Source organism: Myotis myotis, unplaced genomic scaffold (genome assembly GCF_014108235.1).
Source record: "Myotis myotis isolate mMyoMyo1 unplaced genomic scaffold, mMyoMyo1.p scaffold_m19_p_11, whole genome shotgun sequence".
Lineage (NCBI taxonomy): Eukaryota > Metazoa > Chordata > Mammalia > Chiroptera > Vespertilionidae > Myotis > Myotis myotis.
Genome location: NW_023416315.1, coordinates 31,479,550 through 31,496,514, shown reverse-complemented (window position 1 = coordinate 31,496,514; position 16,965 = coordinate 31,479,550). Strand labels below are relative to the sequence as shown.

At 40.8% G+C, this 16,965-nt stretch overlaps 1 protein-coding gene and 1 long non-coding RNA gene across 3 annotated transcripts in view; one reads left to right on the top strand and one right to left on the bottom strand.

Annotated features, from left to right (window-relative positions):
- Positions 1–779, bottom strand: part of LOC118666173 — a 30,178-nt gene extending 29,399 nt beyond the window's left edge. Inside the window, exon 1 of the long non-coding RNA XR_004970882.1 lies at positions 427–779. This is a non-coding gene — a long non-coding RNA (uncharacterized LOC118666173). The remainder of the gene's footprint in view (positions 1–426) is intronic.
- SCIN (scinderin) overlaps positions 254–16,965 on the top strand; it is a 54,949-nt gene continuing 38,237 nt past the window's right edge. The window contains exons 1-4 of one of the 2 annotated variants that reach the window (XM_036328027.1): positions 347–487; positions 774–929; positions 8,034–8,188; positions 11,855–12,016. In XM_036328027.1, coding sequence (XP_036183920.1) covers positions 8,087–8,188; positions 11,855–12,016 — 264 coding nt within the window. In that variant the 5' untranslated portion in view covers positions 347–487; positions 774–929; positions 8,034–8,086. Of the gene's footprint in view, positions 488–773; positions 930–8,033; positions 8,189–11,854; positions 12,017–16,965 lie in introns of both variants that reach the window. The other variant, XM_036328026.1, reaches the window with a different exon arrangement.

The window sequence follows — 16,965 nt, the reverse complement described above, 5'->3', positions numbered from 1 at the left end:
ACCTGCCTCTGGATTTCAACGTTTCTGAGACTCCCATTTCCCTCCTCCCCCGGGAAAGGCTTTGGAATTGTGGAGAAGGCACTGCGCTCCTTCTGGGAAGAGATCCTCTCCTTTGGTGTAACTGCCTCCAGGACACTTAGCCCCTCCCGTTTGGGGCCCCGCCTCCCGCAGGGCGAACCCTATAAAATCCTGGGGAACTGGGTCCCTCCAGCCGCTCTCGGTTCAGTCCAACTTCAAGGTCAACAGGTCCTGCGCCAGGGGGCCTCTCCGGAGAGTAGCTCGCCAGCCATGGCCCAGGAGCTGTACCACCCGGAGTTCTCCCGGGCGGGCAAGAAGGCGGGGCTGCAGGTCTGGAGGATCGAGAAGCTGGAGCTGGTGCCGGTGCCCCGGAGCGCTTACGGCGACTTCTACGTCGGGGATGCGTACCTGGTGCTGCACACGAGCAAGGCGTGCCGCGGCTTCACCTACCGCCTGCACTTCTGGCTGGGTAAGGGTCGCGGGCGCCCGACCTGGACGCCCCAGGTTCGGGAGGGGCGAGGCCGCGGCGAGCAGAGACTCCCCTGCTGCGAGGAAGGAGGGTGCAAACGGGCACGACCTGGGGACCTGGCTTCAGTTGCGCCCCCGCGGGGCCTCGCCTTTGGGGCTGGCCACCTTCTCCCAGCTGCAAACCCTGGGCTCAGCGAAGTCGGGAACACTCTTATCCCACTGACTTTGACCTTTGCCGGGTCCATCTCCCGGGTTTGAGGCTGGTTCCGCCCTCTTTCACCTTCCAGCTCCAAACCCCACTGCCTGGCAGAGCCGCTGCTGGGCACACCCACCTGGGCGCTAGCCAAGTCGCGCTCACCTGCGGACAAGTTCAGTCCTGGTTTCCCTCTCGGGGAAGAGATGAAGTCAAACAACTCTGTGGCATCCCCCGCAGCTGGCGAGAGGTTTTATTTTGTTTGTTAATTAATTATCTCTTCCCCCCCCCCCCCCCCCCCCCCCCCCCGCGTATTTCTCTACTAATTGCGGTGATTCCTGTTTGGCTGCTTTAAGTCAGGATCCTCACCTCCACCACGCGGCTGGCAAGTGTGGCTAACATTCCTGTTTATGATGCTGGCCAAGTTGGATAGAAGAAGGAAATAAATAATGAAATAAGTAATGCAGATATTATCCTATAAATAAATAGCTTCATATGGCCTATTTATGTATTTACAGGAGCTTCTTTATTATAATTATTTTAAAATTTATTATTTGTCTACTTGAACAAGGACACTTTGGAACAAATCAGCTCCTTCAGCGGTAATTATTTTGGGCTGCACTCACGCCAGACTCTCAGGACACTGGGCCTTGTGTGTTCTACTTTCTCCACCTTCTACTTTTACTCGTAAACATCCTGAATGTCCTGCCTCTCCCCGTGAGCTCCTGCGCCAGTGGGCACACCCCATCTACTAGTAACAACGTGCCGATTATCTGAGCCTCACTGACTCCTTTTAAAACTAGCTTGCCTCCCGGGGACTTGTGTTTCTTGTTTTTAGTTTTATTCCTGAGCTTATGGGAAAACCCCACACACACATACACGTTCTGAAACTCTGACAGCCATTATTTTTACTTCTAACATTTGAAAATTTTAAGAAAGAAAATGGTAGAAAACATTGAGAAGTGATGTTCTCAATGTTAGTCAACACATGGAGCGGATGCACAAATGTCTATGGGAGAAAGGACTGTTTTCATTATAGCATTGGATATTAAAATGTGTTGCTGGCTTGAGGATGCTGAAGCTGGGTCCCAAATGCATTTTGATGTCCCATTGTAATGTTACTATTCCTCATAGACAGTGGTCTATTTTATGTTTTGTACAAAAACAAAAACAAAAAAACAGCACTGAAACCCTAACATATAACCATGTTCATGAGTGAATAATGCCGATAGAATTAATAATGTCCTCACCTTGGTCTTTCTATCCAGAACTTGTATTTGTAATGAATAAAAGTGTCTGAAATGCTACATTTGCCACATTGGTGAATTGAAATGTGAAAGAACTTCATTTCTTGCTATAAATAACAGTTAACTTTGTTAGAGGGTTTCAAGAGTTCTTTGAATACAGTTTTTTAAAAATTCTATAGGTTCCTTCTTACTCATATAAGGTCTTCAAGTACTATATCTTTTAAGGTTTACACAGAATCACTATTAATTATTAACTCTTAATTATTCACTTACTGCTCACCAAGTTTAAAAAATTTAATAGAAAATGCTTTGGGCAGAAACATTTTATGATCTTAAAGATCTGCTGAAACTGAAGTTAATAGTGTGTTAATTAATAAGTTAATTTCCTCAATAATTATTTATTGTGCCCAGCATTACATAATACATTTTTGCATATTAATTATTTTTGAAACTTCCCTGAAAATTTATACTCTCAGAGGTGCAATAAGACAAAACATGATATAAGACAGTGACGTGTGATAAGCACTGTGAGAGGACGCTGCCTGTGGTGAGGGGGAAGCAGAAAAGCCTTTGCAGAAAAAAGGAAAATGAGGGTATCTGGGAGGGATCTTGTATCCAGAGAAGATCATGGGGAATATGGAAAAGTTTAGAGTAAAAGGGCCGACAGGCCTTTAAATGGAATTGTTCCTCAGCTCTTCCTACTTCTGTTCTCTAAAGCAAGCTAGATTTCATCTGGTAATATTTCCCTCTAAGACCTAAATTCGGATGAATTCATGCGGATTAATAAAACAGATTGAGAGTAAGTTCTGAAAGGAAGAGCTGAAAGTTCAAGGAAAACGAAAGTTTGACTAAAGGAAATCAGTTGGAAGGAAGGTGAAAGAGAGTGAGGTTAAAATCACACTGGGGTGGAAAAAGGTGCACAGGGTAGAAATGAAGAAACAGGTCAAATAAGAGGGAAAAAAGGAAGAAAGGGAGAAGTGGGACATCAAATAGGAGAATGGAGTCATCTTGTCTGGTCTCTCCCTCAGTGTCTTTCTATAACACCCTTGCATGTCTCAGATTATATCATTTTATTATGTTTGTTTAAAAAGTGTAAGAATCTGTTGTGAATGACTGAAAGTGTTGCATTGGTCCTTCCTACGCATTTCAGCTTTGTACCTAGTGGTTTAAATGCACCCACCTTCTGCTTCTGATTACTTACAGCAGCATGTCCATGAACAGGGCTACATGATAAAGCTACTGTCTGTCACATCCAGATCTATGCTACTAACACTCACTCTCACCATTTCTCCTTACCAGTTTTAAACTTTACATAAATATAGTTGCACGCAATAAACATTTATGGTATACTTAGTCTGTGCTATGCTCTATGCAAAACACTGGGGATCTAAAGAAGTGGATTACAATATACAACTACAATACAAGTAACTTACTTATACAAGAGCCAGCAAGGATGTGAGAAGCTGGGTTTTTCTCTATTGCTTGGGGGAGGTGTTAAATGAGGAATATGATTATGGAAAGTAGTTTTGCAGTTTCTTACAAAACTAAACATGCAACTACCATATGACCCAGCAATTGCATTCATGGACATTTATTCCAGAGAAATTAAATTTATATTCATGTAGAAACCTATACATGAATGTCCATAACAGCTTCATTTAAATAGACAAAAAACTTGAATCAGCTCCAATATACTTCAGCAGGTGCCTGGTTAAAAAAAAAATTGTGGCACATCAATAATAAGAAACACTCCTCAGCAATAAAAAGGAACAAACTTTTGATACACACAGCAACTCTGATAAAGCTCAGGCAATTATGCTGAGTAAGAGAAAAAAAGCCAAAATGTTACATGCTGTATAATTTTATTTATATACCATTTTTGATATGAAAAAATTTTGATTTTGTTGTTACAAGAGGTTAGGGTTGGGGTGAGGTCAGGGTGATGCAGGAGGGAGGTGGGTATAGTTATAAAAGGACAACATAAGAGATTTTTTGATGAAGTAATTATTCGATACTTTGACTATGATGGTGGATATATATATCTGATAAAGTTATATAGAATTAAAGGTACAAACACAAGAGTACAAGTAAAATTGGGAAGATATGAAAAAAGGTAAATGCCTTGTATCACTGTCAAATCCTGGTTGTGGTATTCTGTGCTGTACTATACGTATATACTTACTAGAGGCCCGGTGCACAAAAATTTGTGCACTCGGGGGGGAGGGGTCCCTCAGCCTGGCCTGTGCCCTCTCGAAGTCTGGGACCCCTCAGGGGATGACCACCTGCTGGCTTAGGCCTGCTCCCCGGGGTATTGGGCCTAAGATGGCAATCAGACATCCCTCTGGCAGCCCGGCAGCCTTCGGGGGATGTCCACTGGCCAGCGGGGAGCAGGCTTAAACTGCAGTCGGACATCCTTAGTGCTGCTGAGGAGGCAGGAGAGGCTCGCACCACCACCGCTGTACTGGCAGCCATCAGCCTGGCTTGTAGCTGAGCAGAGCTCCTCCCATGTGAGAGCGCCCTGACCATCAGAGGGCAGCTCCTGCATTGAGAGTCTGCCCCCTGATGGTCAGTGTGTGTCATAGTGACCAGTCATTCCCAGTCTTTCTGCTGTTAGGGTCAGTTTGCATATTACCCTTTTACTATATAGGATAGAGGCCTGGTGCACGGGTGGGGGCTGGCTGGTTTGCCCTGAAGGGTGTCCCGGATCAGGGTGGGGGTCCCGCTTGGGTGCCTGGCCAGCCTGGGTGAGGGGCTGATGGCTGTTTGCAGCTGGTTGCACCCCCTTCAGGGTGGGGGTCCCCACTGGGGTGTTTGGCCAGTCTGGGTGAGGGGCTGAGGGCTGTTTTCAGGCTGGCGGGTGACTGAAGCTCCCAACTTCTCCTTTTTTTCTTTTTTCTTTTTTTATTCTGGGATTTATTTACCTTCTATGGCTGTCACTGGAACTGAGAGCCGGCTTTAGCTCTGAGGCTCGGCTCCAGCTCTGAAACCTCGGCTGCTGAAAGCAGGGATCTGGGTTTGTTTGGCTTCTATAATTGAAACACTGTTGCAGCTCCAGCTCTGAGGCCTGGCTGGCTGAAAGCAGGTTTCTGGGTTTTGTTTAACTTCTATAATTGCAACATTGTCTCTTAGAGTGCAGCTCAGAGGCAGGCAGCAGCAGGCGGGGAACCTTGGCTTCCTCCATCACTGGAGCAAGCAAGCCTCCTGTTCGCTTCAGCTGCCTGGCTGCCATCTTCGTTGGCCGTTAATTTGCATATCACCCTGATTAGCCAATGGGAAGCGTGTTGGAGGTATGGTTAATTACCATGTTTGTCTATTATTAGATAAGATACTTTAGTATATACTAAACTATAGGGGTTTTTTTGTTTTGTTTTGAAAGGTTAGCTTTTTAAAAAAATATATTTTATTAATTTTTTACAGAGAGGAAGGGAGAGGGATAGAGAGTTAGAAACATCGATGAGAGAGAAACATCGATCAGCTGCCTCCTGCACAACCCCTAATGGGGATGTGCCTGCAACCAAGGTACATGCCCTTGACCGGAATTGAACCTGGGACCCTTCAGTCCACAGGAAGACGCTCCATCCACTGAGCCAAACCAGTTAAGGCTATACTACAGTTTTACAAAATGTTAGCATTGGGGGAAATGTGGCCTGCTGATCTGTATGTCTGTTTTCCCACCAATATCACACTGTCTTAATTACTGTAGCTGCATAGTGGACACTATTATCAGATAGAGTTATTTTTCCTAGCTTAGTTTTCTTTGTTAAGATACTTTTAGCTATTCTAGGGCCTATGCCTTTTCATATAAATTTTATAATCAACTCGTATAATCTATCATAAACCTTGCTGGGATTTTGCTAGGAATAGCATTAAGCCTACAGATCAATTTGGAGAAAACTGACATCTTTATTAGATTGATTCTTACAATGCATGACACTATGTCTTTATGTTTATTAAGGTCTTTCATTCTTTTCATTATCACTTTGTAATTTTAGCATATAGATTATGTACCTATTTAATATACACCTTAGTTTCTTTGGATTGATCGTAAATGGCATGGTGCTTTTAATTTCAATTTTTCATGTTTGTAGTTTCTATATAAAAATGAGACTGCCTTTTGTTATCAATTAATTTTTATCTTGCTGAATGCACTTATTCTGGGAGGTTTTCTAAATTATTTTGTAGATATCTTAAAATTTTCTGTGTGGATAATCCTTTTATTTATAAATAGAAACATTTATTTCTTCTTTCTTCAGTCTTTGCTTTTCTCTTTCTACCTTATTGCAGTGGTTAGAACTTCTTATATAATGTTGAGTAAGAGTAATGAAAGTAGACAACCTTGCCTTGCTCCCAATCTCATGGGAAAATATTCAGTTTTTCACCACTAAGAATTATGTTAGCTATACACTTTTAATTGATGCTATTTATCAAATTGAGGATATTCCCCAGTATTCCTAACTTGGCAAGAGTTTTTTTGTTACTCATGAATGGTTTTTTGATTAACCTACTTATTAAGCCTTCTTTTTAAATCTATGTTTTACATATAAAGTCACATCCCCCAAACAATTTAAAGAAGCTTACAGCACATATACAATAATGTAACATGATATAAAATAACAACACAAAACAACATAAATCAGTAAAATTAGCAAAGGGAAAATAAATGAAGTGAAGTTCATAAGTTTCTGAATAACTGCTAGGATTTCATCATGATACGACTGAATTTGATTTTGGTTTTCACATTCAAAGACTGCTATTGGCTTTACTAAAGATCTTCCAACCTCTTTAGAGCAAGGACTCTGGCTCATTTATATTGCTTTTCCCTGGCCTTTCACAATACATAACATCAACAAGTGGTAGTATAATTTAGTTAACTTACTTCTAGTCTATTTAATTAATTACATGCCTGTCCATTTACATCTACCTAAAGAGACTTGGGTTTCAACTTGTACAAGTAAGGATGTTTAAGTCAAACACATCATCTTTAATGGCTTGGTATTAATCTTAAGTTTTCCTTTTAAAGCATCACTGTACAAATCTATATCTATGCCTCTATTAGTATTCTCATTTATGGATGGGAAAGTCGGCTTAAGAATGATACTGCAGTCCTTTTGAACTGCAAAATTGCAGGGATGTTTTTTCATGTGTTACCTAATTTCCTTTGACCACAACACATTCACAAAATTTATATAATGTCAAATATCACATACACTTCTAGCTACTGATTTTTTACTGAGAAGATCCGTACTACACAGGTCCCCTTTGAGAGTAAGAGGAATTGTAAAGAAATCCAATCCAGTTTTTTCTTCAATATAGATGATTGATTTTCTTTCTTCAACTTTGGTGAATATTCTCAACTGGGGTTTCAGGTGAACTATTGTTACAGCTTCTAAACTTTTATGTATCAATTATTCATGAAGGAAAATGACATGTCCCTATTACCATAAAATTATACTGCTAATGAGAGTCTAAGTATTAAAAAAATTTTGTAGTGTAGTTTCTAAGAGCCTGTACTTCAGAATCACAGAAAATGGGCTCTGGGTGCTGTTCTACCAAAGGTCAACTTTATGACCTCAGGGAAGGTGCTTGGCATTTCCAGGCCTCCTATTCCACTGTTATAACTTGGTAGGACATAGTTTCTGCTGCGTGGGGTTGCTTAGAGATTAAATGAGATCATCCATGTAAAACACTCACATGGTGTCTGGCCCATAGCCAAGGTATTATAAATGTATAAAAGTTATTACTATTTCTACAATCATTTATGACATTCACACAGCTCAGATGTAGTAAGTCTTTTAGAAAACTTGAGTTCCTGGCTCTGATTTTCATGTACATAAAGACGCTGGTTCTTAAGAATTGGTGTTTCTACCTCAGTGAAGTTGCCTGGATGGGATCTGTATTATTTTAGCTATTAACAACATAATATTTTTAGAAGATTGTTCTGTTGAAGATGATTTGTTGTATTGATATATAATTCAAAGACAATTTCTGAGATATATATGTATATGTGCATATATATATATATATATATATATATATATATATCTCAGAATCTCTGCCATAATTCTTCCCTTGCTTGATAAGTGAGGCGCTATCATTTGCCATTTCAGGAAGGGAGTGTTCTCAGGATGAAAGCACAGCAGCTGCCATCTTTACTGTGCAGATGGATGACTATTTGGGTGGCAAACCAGTGCAGAATAGAGAACTTCAAGGCTATGAATCTACTGATTTTGTTGGCTATTTCAAAGGAGGTCTGAAATATAAGGTAAGCTGCTCTCTCAATCAGTTTCTGTAATGACCTCCTTTCTCTTCCTATTCATGCACACCTCTTGTCTTCATAGAATGAAAGTACACTGAGGGCAGACATTTTTATGTTTTGTTTTTGTTTTAATCTGTTTTGTTCACTGATAGATCACCAGGACCTCCTGGACACATAGTAAGTGCCCAATAAATGTTTGTGGAATGTATAGGGCAGTATGTTAACTACTCTGATTTGATTTTATTCAATAGGTTGATTTTTCAAAAAGTTAAGAGCTTTCAGTTATGTTGTCACAAGGAATTATTGAAATGAACATTACTTCAATAAATAAATATTGGTAAATTGAGTACTAACAGTTTGTTTTTGATATTCTGAAAAATCTCTGAATTTGCTGCAAATAACCCATTATCTGGGAATTTCAGTTCTAGAATATCTTAATATCGTATAACAATTGTAACTTTACTTAATACAAAAAAGTATACACACATTTCCTACATAGTGTGGTGACCTTGGAAATGAAATAAATGAAATCATTGAGTTGAACATGTGTGGTTCCAGTCCACAAATTCAAATGCACACACTGACACATACACACATGTACACACAGTTTATGTGTGTTGGTCTGAAAATCATCAAATGGCTTTATTTTTTAAAACAAACAAAAAATAAAACCTGTTAAGTATGTCTGTCTCTATAAGGCCATTTGCAGTAAAAGATAGCTTTTGGGGGAAATCTCCCAGTGACCTTTCTTTGCAGACTGGCCATCCTTCACCATCCCCCCAGCCCTAGGAGTGTTTAGACAAAGTGTGAGGTATACCCTCCCTAGACAAACATTTTAGAAACAGTCCTTTTCAAAATCAAACACGCTCCAATAGGTGTTCGGCAGACCCCTCAACTCCTCTCAAGCATATTAGCCTCGTGAAGACCTCAGACCTCAGAGATAAACTAGAATCCCTACTATGATGCCAGGGTTTCTTTTTGCTCTTACCTGATCAGAGACTTAGTTGAATATTTTGTGATGTCATTTAGATCAGGACAAAACACAAGTTCCTATATCTCTCTTGAAATCATTTTTCCACTCTAGGATGTCAGCCACTCTAAATATAGAACTTATTACCTCTCATTTTATTTAATTCACATGAATTCCTAGCTTATGTCAAATGATCCCGAAAACCTTTCCTTATGTGAGTGAACCCAACATTTTGAAAAGCCTGTTTCTTATAGTTACTAAAAGCATGCTGTGCCATTAAACTGGTCATGAACACATTTCTGCCACATAGTACTGGTTTGCCTCAGGGCAAGTATGTAACTTTTCTGGGCTCAGTTTTCTCAAATGTGCAATGGGTATAACAACAGCTTTCACTATAAGTGTTGTGAGGATTAAGGACTTAATTCATAATACAATACCTATAATACATACACAATCAGTAGGAACTTACCTTATTAGTAATTTTTTCTGGCTATTTGCAGGACTTCTGAAATCAACCTTCTGGATACATATATTTAAAAGTGGACACGATAGAAGTAACTTTACAGTTATTGGATAATTATATTCTAATTGTCAGCATTAAAACCACTACGAATCAGCATTTTATTAGAAAGAGGGTATTTGCAAATGGAGGTCAAATTTATCAGCAAAAAGAAAAAAAATTAGTTCACTGTCTTATCAGTAGTGACATTGAGCAGATGATGTGTTGCTGTTGCAACAATACTTGATAGGAAATGTAGAAGCGGAGATAATTTACTACCCAGAATAGCAAAGATTATTATGCTATACTTAATTTTCATGAATATTATCTCATTTAATTTAAATAACAGCCCTGTGGTGCAGTTCTATCATTATCACACTGTTACAATAAGTAAATGGAAGTTTAGAGAGACTGTGTAACTTGCTAAGGCCTAATAGCTAGTATGTGAGTGGGTGACCATTTGACTCCAGTGCCCAAGCTGGTACTCATACTGGGATACTCTCAACATTCAGCTAGAAAATATGAAGACCATCTCCTCATGTCATTTCATTGACTTGAGGTTTTTCCTCTGTGAGGCATTTTATGGGGTTATAGAAGACAATTACCACCACTCCCTCATGTTAAATCTTCTGTTAATCACACCTTTCCCAAGAAGACCCAGCCCTTAGCCATAATTGTGATTAGCAACCATCTGACATCTGTCAGCCAGAAAAAGTGTATTTATGGCACCACAGATTTAGAGGACTTTGTTGAATGAAAACATCCACTTTGTTTTCCTTCTGTGGAATAGGTAGAAAGAGGCAGGGAGTTTGTAAGGTTAATTCAAACAATATTCACAGAACTACTTGCTGTCTGATACAGACATATGTAAAACTTAGTTTTTCATTTGTGCATTTTTGAGATTAAATGGTAGAGACAAAATTAGTTTTAAAATACTGTTAAATGTTCATGGACTATATATCATTCTGATGATTCATCATATGAAAGTAGCCTAAATATTGTATATGTATCCTCAGTCTAGTCTATATATTTTTTAAGTTTATCTTTATTTTGAAAGTATTATAGATGTCTCCTTCCCCCCTCCCCCAGTGGATCCCTCCCCCCCTCCCCCAGGCCTCCATCATGCTATTGTCTGTGTCCATGGGTTATGCATATAAATTCTTTGGTTAATCTTTCCCCCGCCCCCATGTCCCTCTGAGATCCATCAGTCTGTTTCATGCTTCTATGTCTCTGGATCTATTTTGTTCATTAGTTTATTTTGTTTGTTAGGTTCCACATATAAGTGAGATCATGTGATACTTGTCTTTCGCCGACTAGCTTATTTTGCTTAGCATAATACTCTCCAGGTCCCTCCATGCTATCTCAAAGGGCAAGAGATTCTTCTTTATAGCTGCATGGTATTCCATTGTGTAAATGTACCACAGCTTTTTTATCCACTCATCTACTAAAGGACACTTGGACTGTTTCCAGATCTTAGCTATTGTAAATAGTGGTGCTATGAACATCAGGGTGCATATATCCTTTCTGATTGGTGTTTCTGGATTCTTAGGATACATTCCTAGAAATGGGATTGTTGGGTCAAATGGCAGTTTCATTTTTGATTTTTTGAGAAAACGCCACACTGTTTTCCATTTTATAACTTTTTTCAGATCACTGTGTTTTTATGCTATTTTTTATTGGATTATAATGTACTTATTGAAAAAAATAGGAGCAGCCCATAGCTGGCCAGCACTTAACTCCCCTTCTCTCTCCTCACGCTGTGACAGTAAGCACTTTGGGGGGGCCACATTCTCTTGATGCTCCTCATCTGTACTTGTGACCTCTGACTCTCCTCCAACCTTCTGTTGCTTTTTTCCTTGAAATCCTTGTCTACCTTCTCACTCCATGACTTGGGAATAATTAGTTTCCAAAGGACAAGAACTACAGCTTTTTTTTTTTTTCCGTAGCAGGTTTTATACTCTGAAGTTTCTCAGAAAATATTTGCGAAGTTAAATTGAATGTTGATATAGCCTAACTTAAAAAAAACGTTGATTTGCTAAGGAATTCTCTTCTTCCTATTTAATTTTCACATGCTCCGAGGTGGCTGTTTTCTCTTGGCTTGGTAGGCTGTTTTGGCATAAGCACCTGTGGTTCCATACGTGACTGTGTCTAGTTCGAAGCCTCATCTCTTGTGTTTTGTTTTCTGCCCCCTCCCACTGATCAGGCCGGAGGTGTGGCATCTGGACTAAATCACGTTCTCACCAACGACTTGACCGCTCAGAGGCTCCTGCACGTGAAGGGTCGGAGAGTGGTCAGGGCCACGGAAGTTCCCCTGAGCTGGCACAGTTTCAACCAGGGCGACTGCTTCATCATTGACCTTGGCACTGTAAGTTTCATATGCACCTGTTGACATCAAAAGTAAAGTAAGTTGCCTTCAGATCAAAGCCGATGTATGTGTCACGAAACATAATCACTTTTTCTACACCCTGAAAAGTGGTCATGTTTATGTGAGATGCAGTAGTATCCTGTGAGTAACTGGCTAGTATTTAAATGACAAAGTGGGACTTCAAAGTTTTTATTTTCGTTGATAGGTTTAGAATGGCATAGTGATTTAGTTCTTCCTACCATAGAACAGAAATTGAGTGATTTTTTTAATACATTTTCCCTTCTCTCTGGACAGAACTTCCTCTGATTATTTTTGTCCTTAATTGTTTATAGGAAAACATTGCTGAAGGGGAAAAGTGATTCCCCCAGAGAGCAAAGGTTCTAGAGTTTTAAATAGACACAGTATGAGTCTAAGCCAGCGGTTCTCAACCTGTGGGTCGTGAACAATGAAAATACATCCTGCATATCATCTATTTACATTATGATTCATAACAGTAGCAAAATTACAGTTATGAAGTAGCAACAAAAATAATTTTATGGTTGGGGGTCACCACATGAGGAACTGTATTAAAGGATCACAGCATTAGGAAGGTTGAGAACCACTGATCTAAGCACTGTGCCTGAGAGTTTCGGGCAATGTCCCTTAAACACACACACATGCACCATACTACTTCACACTTAAAAAAATATTTTTTTTTATTGATTTCAGAGAGGAAGGGAGAGGGATGAGAGAGAATCATTGATTGGTTGCCTCCTGCATGCTCCACTCTGGGGAATTTAGCCCACAACCCGGGCTTGTGCTCTGACTGGGAATCCAACCGTGACGTCCTGGTTCATAGGTGGACCCTCAACTACTGAACCACACTGTCTGGGCTACTTCACACTTTGTAATTATCTTAGGATTATTAGAAGAACAGACACAAGTACAACTACCAAGTGTCATCTTATTTACTCTTTGATCTTGAGCAAGTCATTAACCTCTCTGAGCCTTGACTTCCTTATTTATATTTTCATCTTGACTCTGGTTTCCAATATCATTTTTAACCTTAGTTGGCTATGATTCAGTCTCATCTGACACACAGTCACATCTGGAAATGGCAGTTACTATCTCAGTTTCACAAGGAGAAAATCAGCCTTGGAGGGTGTGAGAAAGTCGCTTGGATTGATACAGGATTGAGTGGTGACCTGGAATAGTATCTGGGTTTTTTTTTACTCCTAGTGCACATCCTTTCCACTACCCTTAGTGAACTTGGTGGTATATAAAATGGTATGGCTCTATAAAGTAGTATCTTGTGCCTTGGCCGGTTTGAATCAGTGGACAGAGTATTGGTCCGTAGACCGAAGGGTCCCAAGTTTGATTCTGGACAAGGGCATATACCTCAGTTGCAGGCTTAATCCCCAGGGTACATGTGGGAGGCAACCAATTGATGTGTCTCTCCCACATCAATGTTTCTCTCTCCCTCAGTTTCCCCCTTCCTTCTACTCTCTCTCTCAAAAAAAAAAAAAGAAAGAAAAGAAAAATAATATCTTGTAACAGTTTCAGAATCTGCTGAATTCAGAATTGAATATGTCTAATCTGGCTTAGAATTCACTGAAAGTAGTACTATTGGTGAAATCATTTATTTTGTTGAACAAGAATGAATTGAGTTTCCACAATGGGCTAATAGTTGGGTGCGGTGGTAGATTGGCATTCTAGTAACATATGCTCTCTTCCCATAGGTCAGGCCTGCCTGTGGGAGTCTGACCCACAAATCCAGGCTCATAAAAAAGTGACAAAGTCTCTAGTATAAAGTTCAAGGCACTTCATCTGTTTAATAATAAACCATCTTTATTTTATAATAGAGTCCTGATGCACGAAATTCATGTAAGAGTAAGCCTTCCTTCCCCCGGTTGCCAGCACCGGCTTCCCTCTGGCACCCGGGACCCAAGCTTCCCTTTGGTTGCTGGCAGGCACCGGGGACCTGGGCTTCCTTTGCAGCCCCGGCTTCGTCTGGAAGGTTGTCTGGAAGGACATCTGGTCTAATTAGCATATTACACTTTTATTATTATAGATTGTTAATTATCCTTAATAACTTTCAAGTTGTCACCTACCCTCATTCCTGCTTAGAGGCATTTGGAATTAATTTGTTGCAGAGATACCTGAGTTTGATTATCCCTTCTGTGTGGAAGTTTCCTACACCCTAAAGGGATACCCCAGTAGGAATCAAGCCCTGGGTCCCTAAGTACATTGGAACAAACACCCACATGATCCTTGTTTATGTTAACTAACCTTTAATCAGTTGGTATGTCGCCAAAAATTACTAAATGGTAATAAGATCTTGGAGTTGCCTTCATGACTTTATTTTTGGGTGTGTTACAGTAAACAAAGAAGGTATGGAGTCACATTTTTCTCTACCATAACATTATAATTTGAGTTAACTATTTTGTGACCACTTTCTGCATTGACAACACAGAAGGAAGCCAGTGTAGTTTCTTCACATTTGTTCGATTACCCAGGTGTGAAAAGGTAGGCTAGACATCTAAAACTGTCTCCCAATGAAAGCCAGCTGGCCAACACTAAAGTTATGATATAACCTAAATCCTGTATCTTGACTGAATTTGAGGGACTTCATTTTTTCAATCAATAATCATTATTATTAATATGATATGCCATATACCTTAAAGACATTTACTATGTTAGGATTTTAGACTATAGTAAATACCCTCTAGACAGGACAATATAACCTCCTCAACCTAAAGCATGAGATTTTAAAATTATCCATTTAATCACTTTGAAAATTAATGCCATGGCTGGTTTGATTTAGTGGATAGAGTGTCCGCCTGCAGACTGAAGAGTGCCGGGTTAGATTCTAGTCAAGGGCACATATCCAGGTTGTGGGCTTGATCCCCAGTAGGGGGCATGCAGGAGGCAGCCAATTAATTCTCTTCATCATTGATATTTCTATTTCTCCCTCTCCCTTCCTCTCTGAAATCAATAAAAATATATTAAAATAAAATAAAACGCATTATTTTTTTAAAAAAGGAAATTGTCAACATTTTAGAGGATGATTTTGATACGTTGTCTTATATTTAGTGTGTTTTCAGAAAATAATATGGGATGTGGTTTGATCTCAGAAATTTGGAATTTACTGAATCTTTGGAAAATGCTTTTGAACCCTATATTTTTATGTTGGTGAATGTATATATTATTTTCCCACTATTTTTAAAGATATGGGGTATTTGTAGACATCCTATCTAATAAAAAAAGTGATATGCAAATTGACCGCCACTCCAACACACAAGATGGCCGCCCCCATGTGGACACAAGATGGCCGGCAGGGGAGGGTAGTTGGGGAAGATCAGGCCTGTAGGGGGAGGGCAGTTTGGGGGGGGGACCAGGCCAGCAAGTGGAAGCAGTTGGGGGGGACCAGGTCAGCAGGGGGAGGGCAGTTGGGGGGGACCAGGCCAGCAGGGGGAGGGCAGTTGGGGGCGACCATGCCAGCAGGGGAAGGAAGTTGGGAGGGGACTAGGCCAACAGGGGGAGGGCAGTTGGGGGGGACCAGGCCAGTAGGGGAGGGCAGTTGGGGGCAATCCAGCTGGCAGGGGAATGGTTAGGAGGTGATCAGGCTGGCAGGCAGAAGCAGTAAGGGGCAATTAGGCAGGCAGGCAGGCGAGCATTTGGGAGCCAGCATTCCTGGATTGTGAGAGGCATGTCCGACTGCCCATTTAGGCCCGATCCCAGTGTGGGATCATCCCAGATTGGAGAGGGTGCAGGCTGGGCTGGGGGACATACCCTCTCCGTCCCACCCCCAACCCCCTGGGCACAAATTTCGTGTACCGGGTCTCTAGTTAAATAATAAAATCATATGTAAGTATATTGCAACACAACATCCATAACTATAGAAAATGAATGAATAGTAACAAAAAAGCCCATATTCTCAAAGTTTGGCATCTGGAGTTAACCCCTAGCCATTAATGGAGAGTTAGATTTCACAGGGTGGTGAGTTCTGTTTCCTTGTTAACTTGTTTGGTCAGGTGTGCAGCTTTGCCCTACTCCCCATGCTATTTGTAATCTATCACCCCCCGCATTGTCAGTCATGCTGCTTTGGAAAAGCAGCCTACACTTCCTCATTCACCAGCCGGTCTTCCACCCACACTCCTGACTTCCCCTCCCACTCTTTCTTTGAAATGTTCTTCCTGCAGAGATGATGCCTTCTGATAAATCCCGTGGACATTTAGATCATTATCTACTTGCAGCAGCTAACACACTTGATGACTCCCTTCTGCATCAGCCTCACTCTTCCCACCTTCCCCTCCCTTGCAAGCCACCCTTTCTCATTCTTCTGAACGTTGTCTGCCTACCCCCTCAAGTTGTTTTGCTTGTTTACGTTTGTTTTTTAAGGCCTCCACTTTAAGTCATTGCCTGTTTATACATGCTTCCTGAGCAAACTTATCTTCACCCAAAGCTTCAGCTACTCACCCACAGGTAAATCTCAAATGTATAGTCTGTGAAGACCTCTGGCCTGAGCCCTCTGTCAGTATTTCTAACTGCCTCCCAGATGTGTTAGCTTGTGTGCCTCATGACAACCTCAAACATGACTCATCTAAACGTGGAACTCATCAACTTCACTCTCTCATTCCAAAACCACTTCTCCTTATTGTCCTTGCCCCCACTCATTCACACCCTCAACCCCCAAATCCAGGAGTTATCTTGGCAACTTCTCCCAAATGCTGCGTGTGCAATCACTATGCCTACTGTGCCACCTCCTAACCGTTTCCTCTGTCCTTCCTGCCCACTTCCTCGCCATGATACCCTGTGCATGGCACTTTCCCTCACATTGTCATGCTTCTGCTTTTGTGCACATTGTTCCTTTGCCTAGAATACTCTCCTGTCAGCATCACCTTTCTCCAGCAAGCGTCAAATGTCATCTCATCCTTAACTTTTCAATTCAGATATTGCCTTCTTTATAA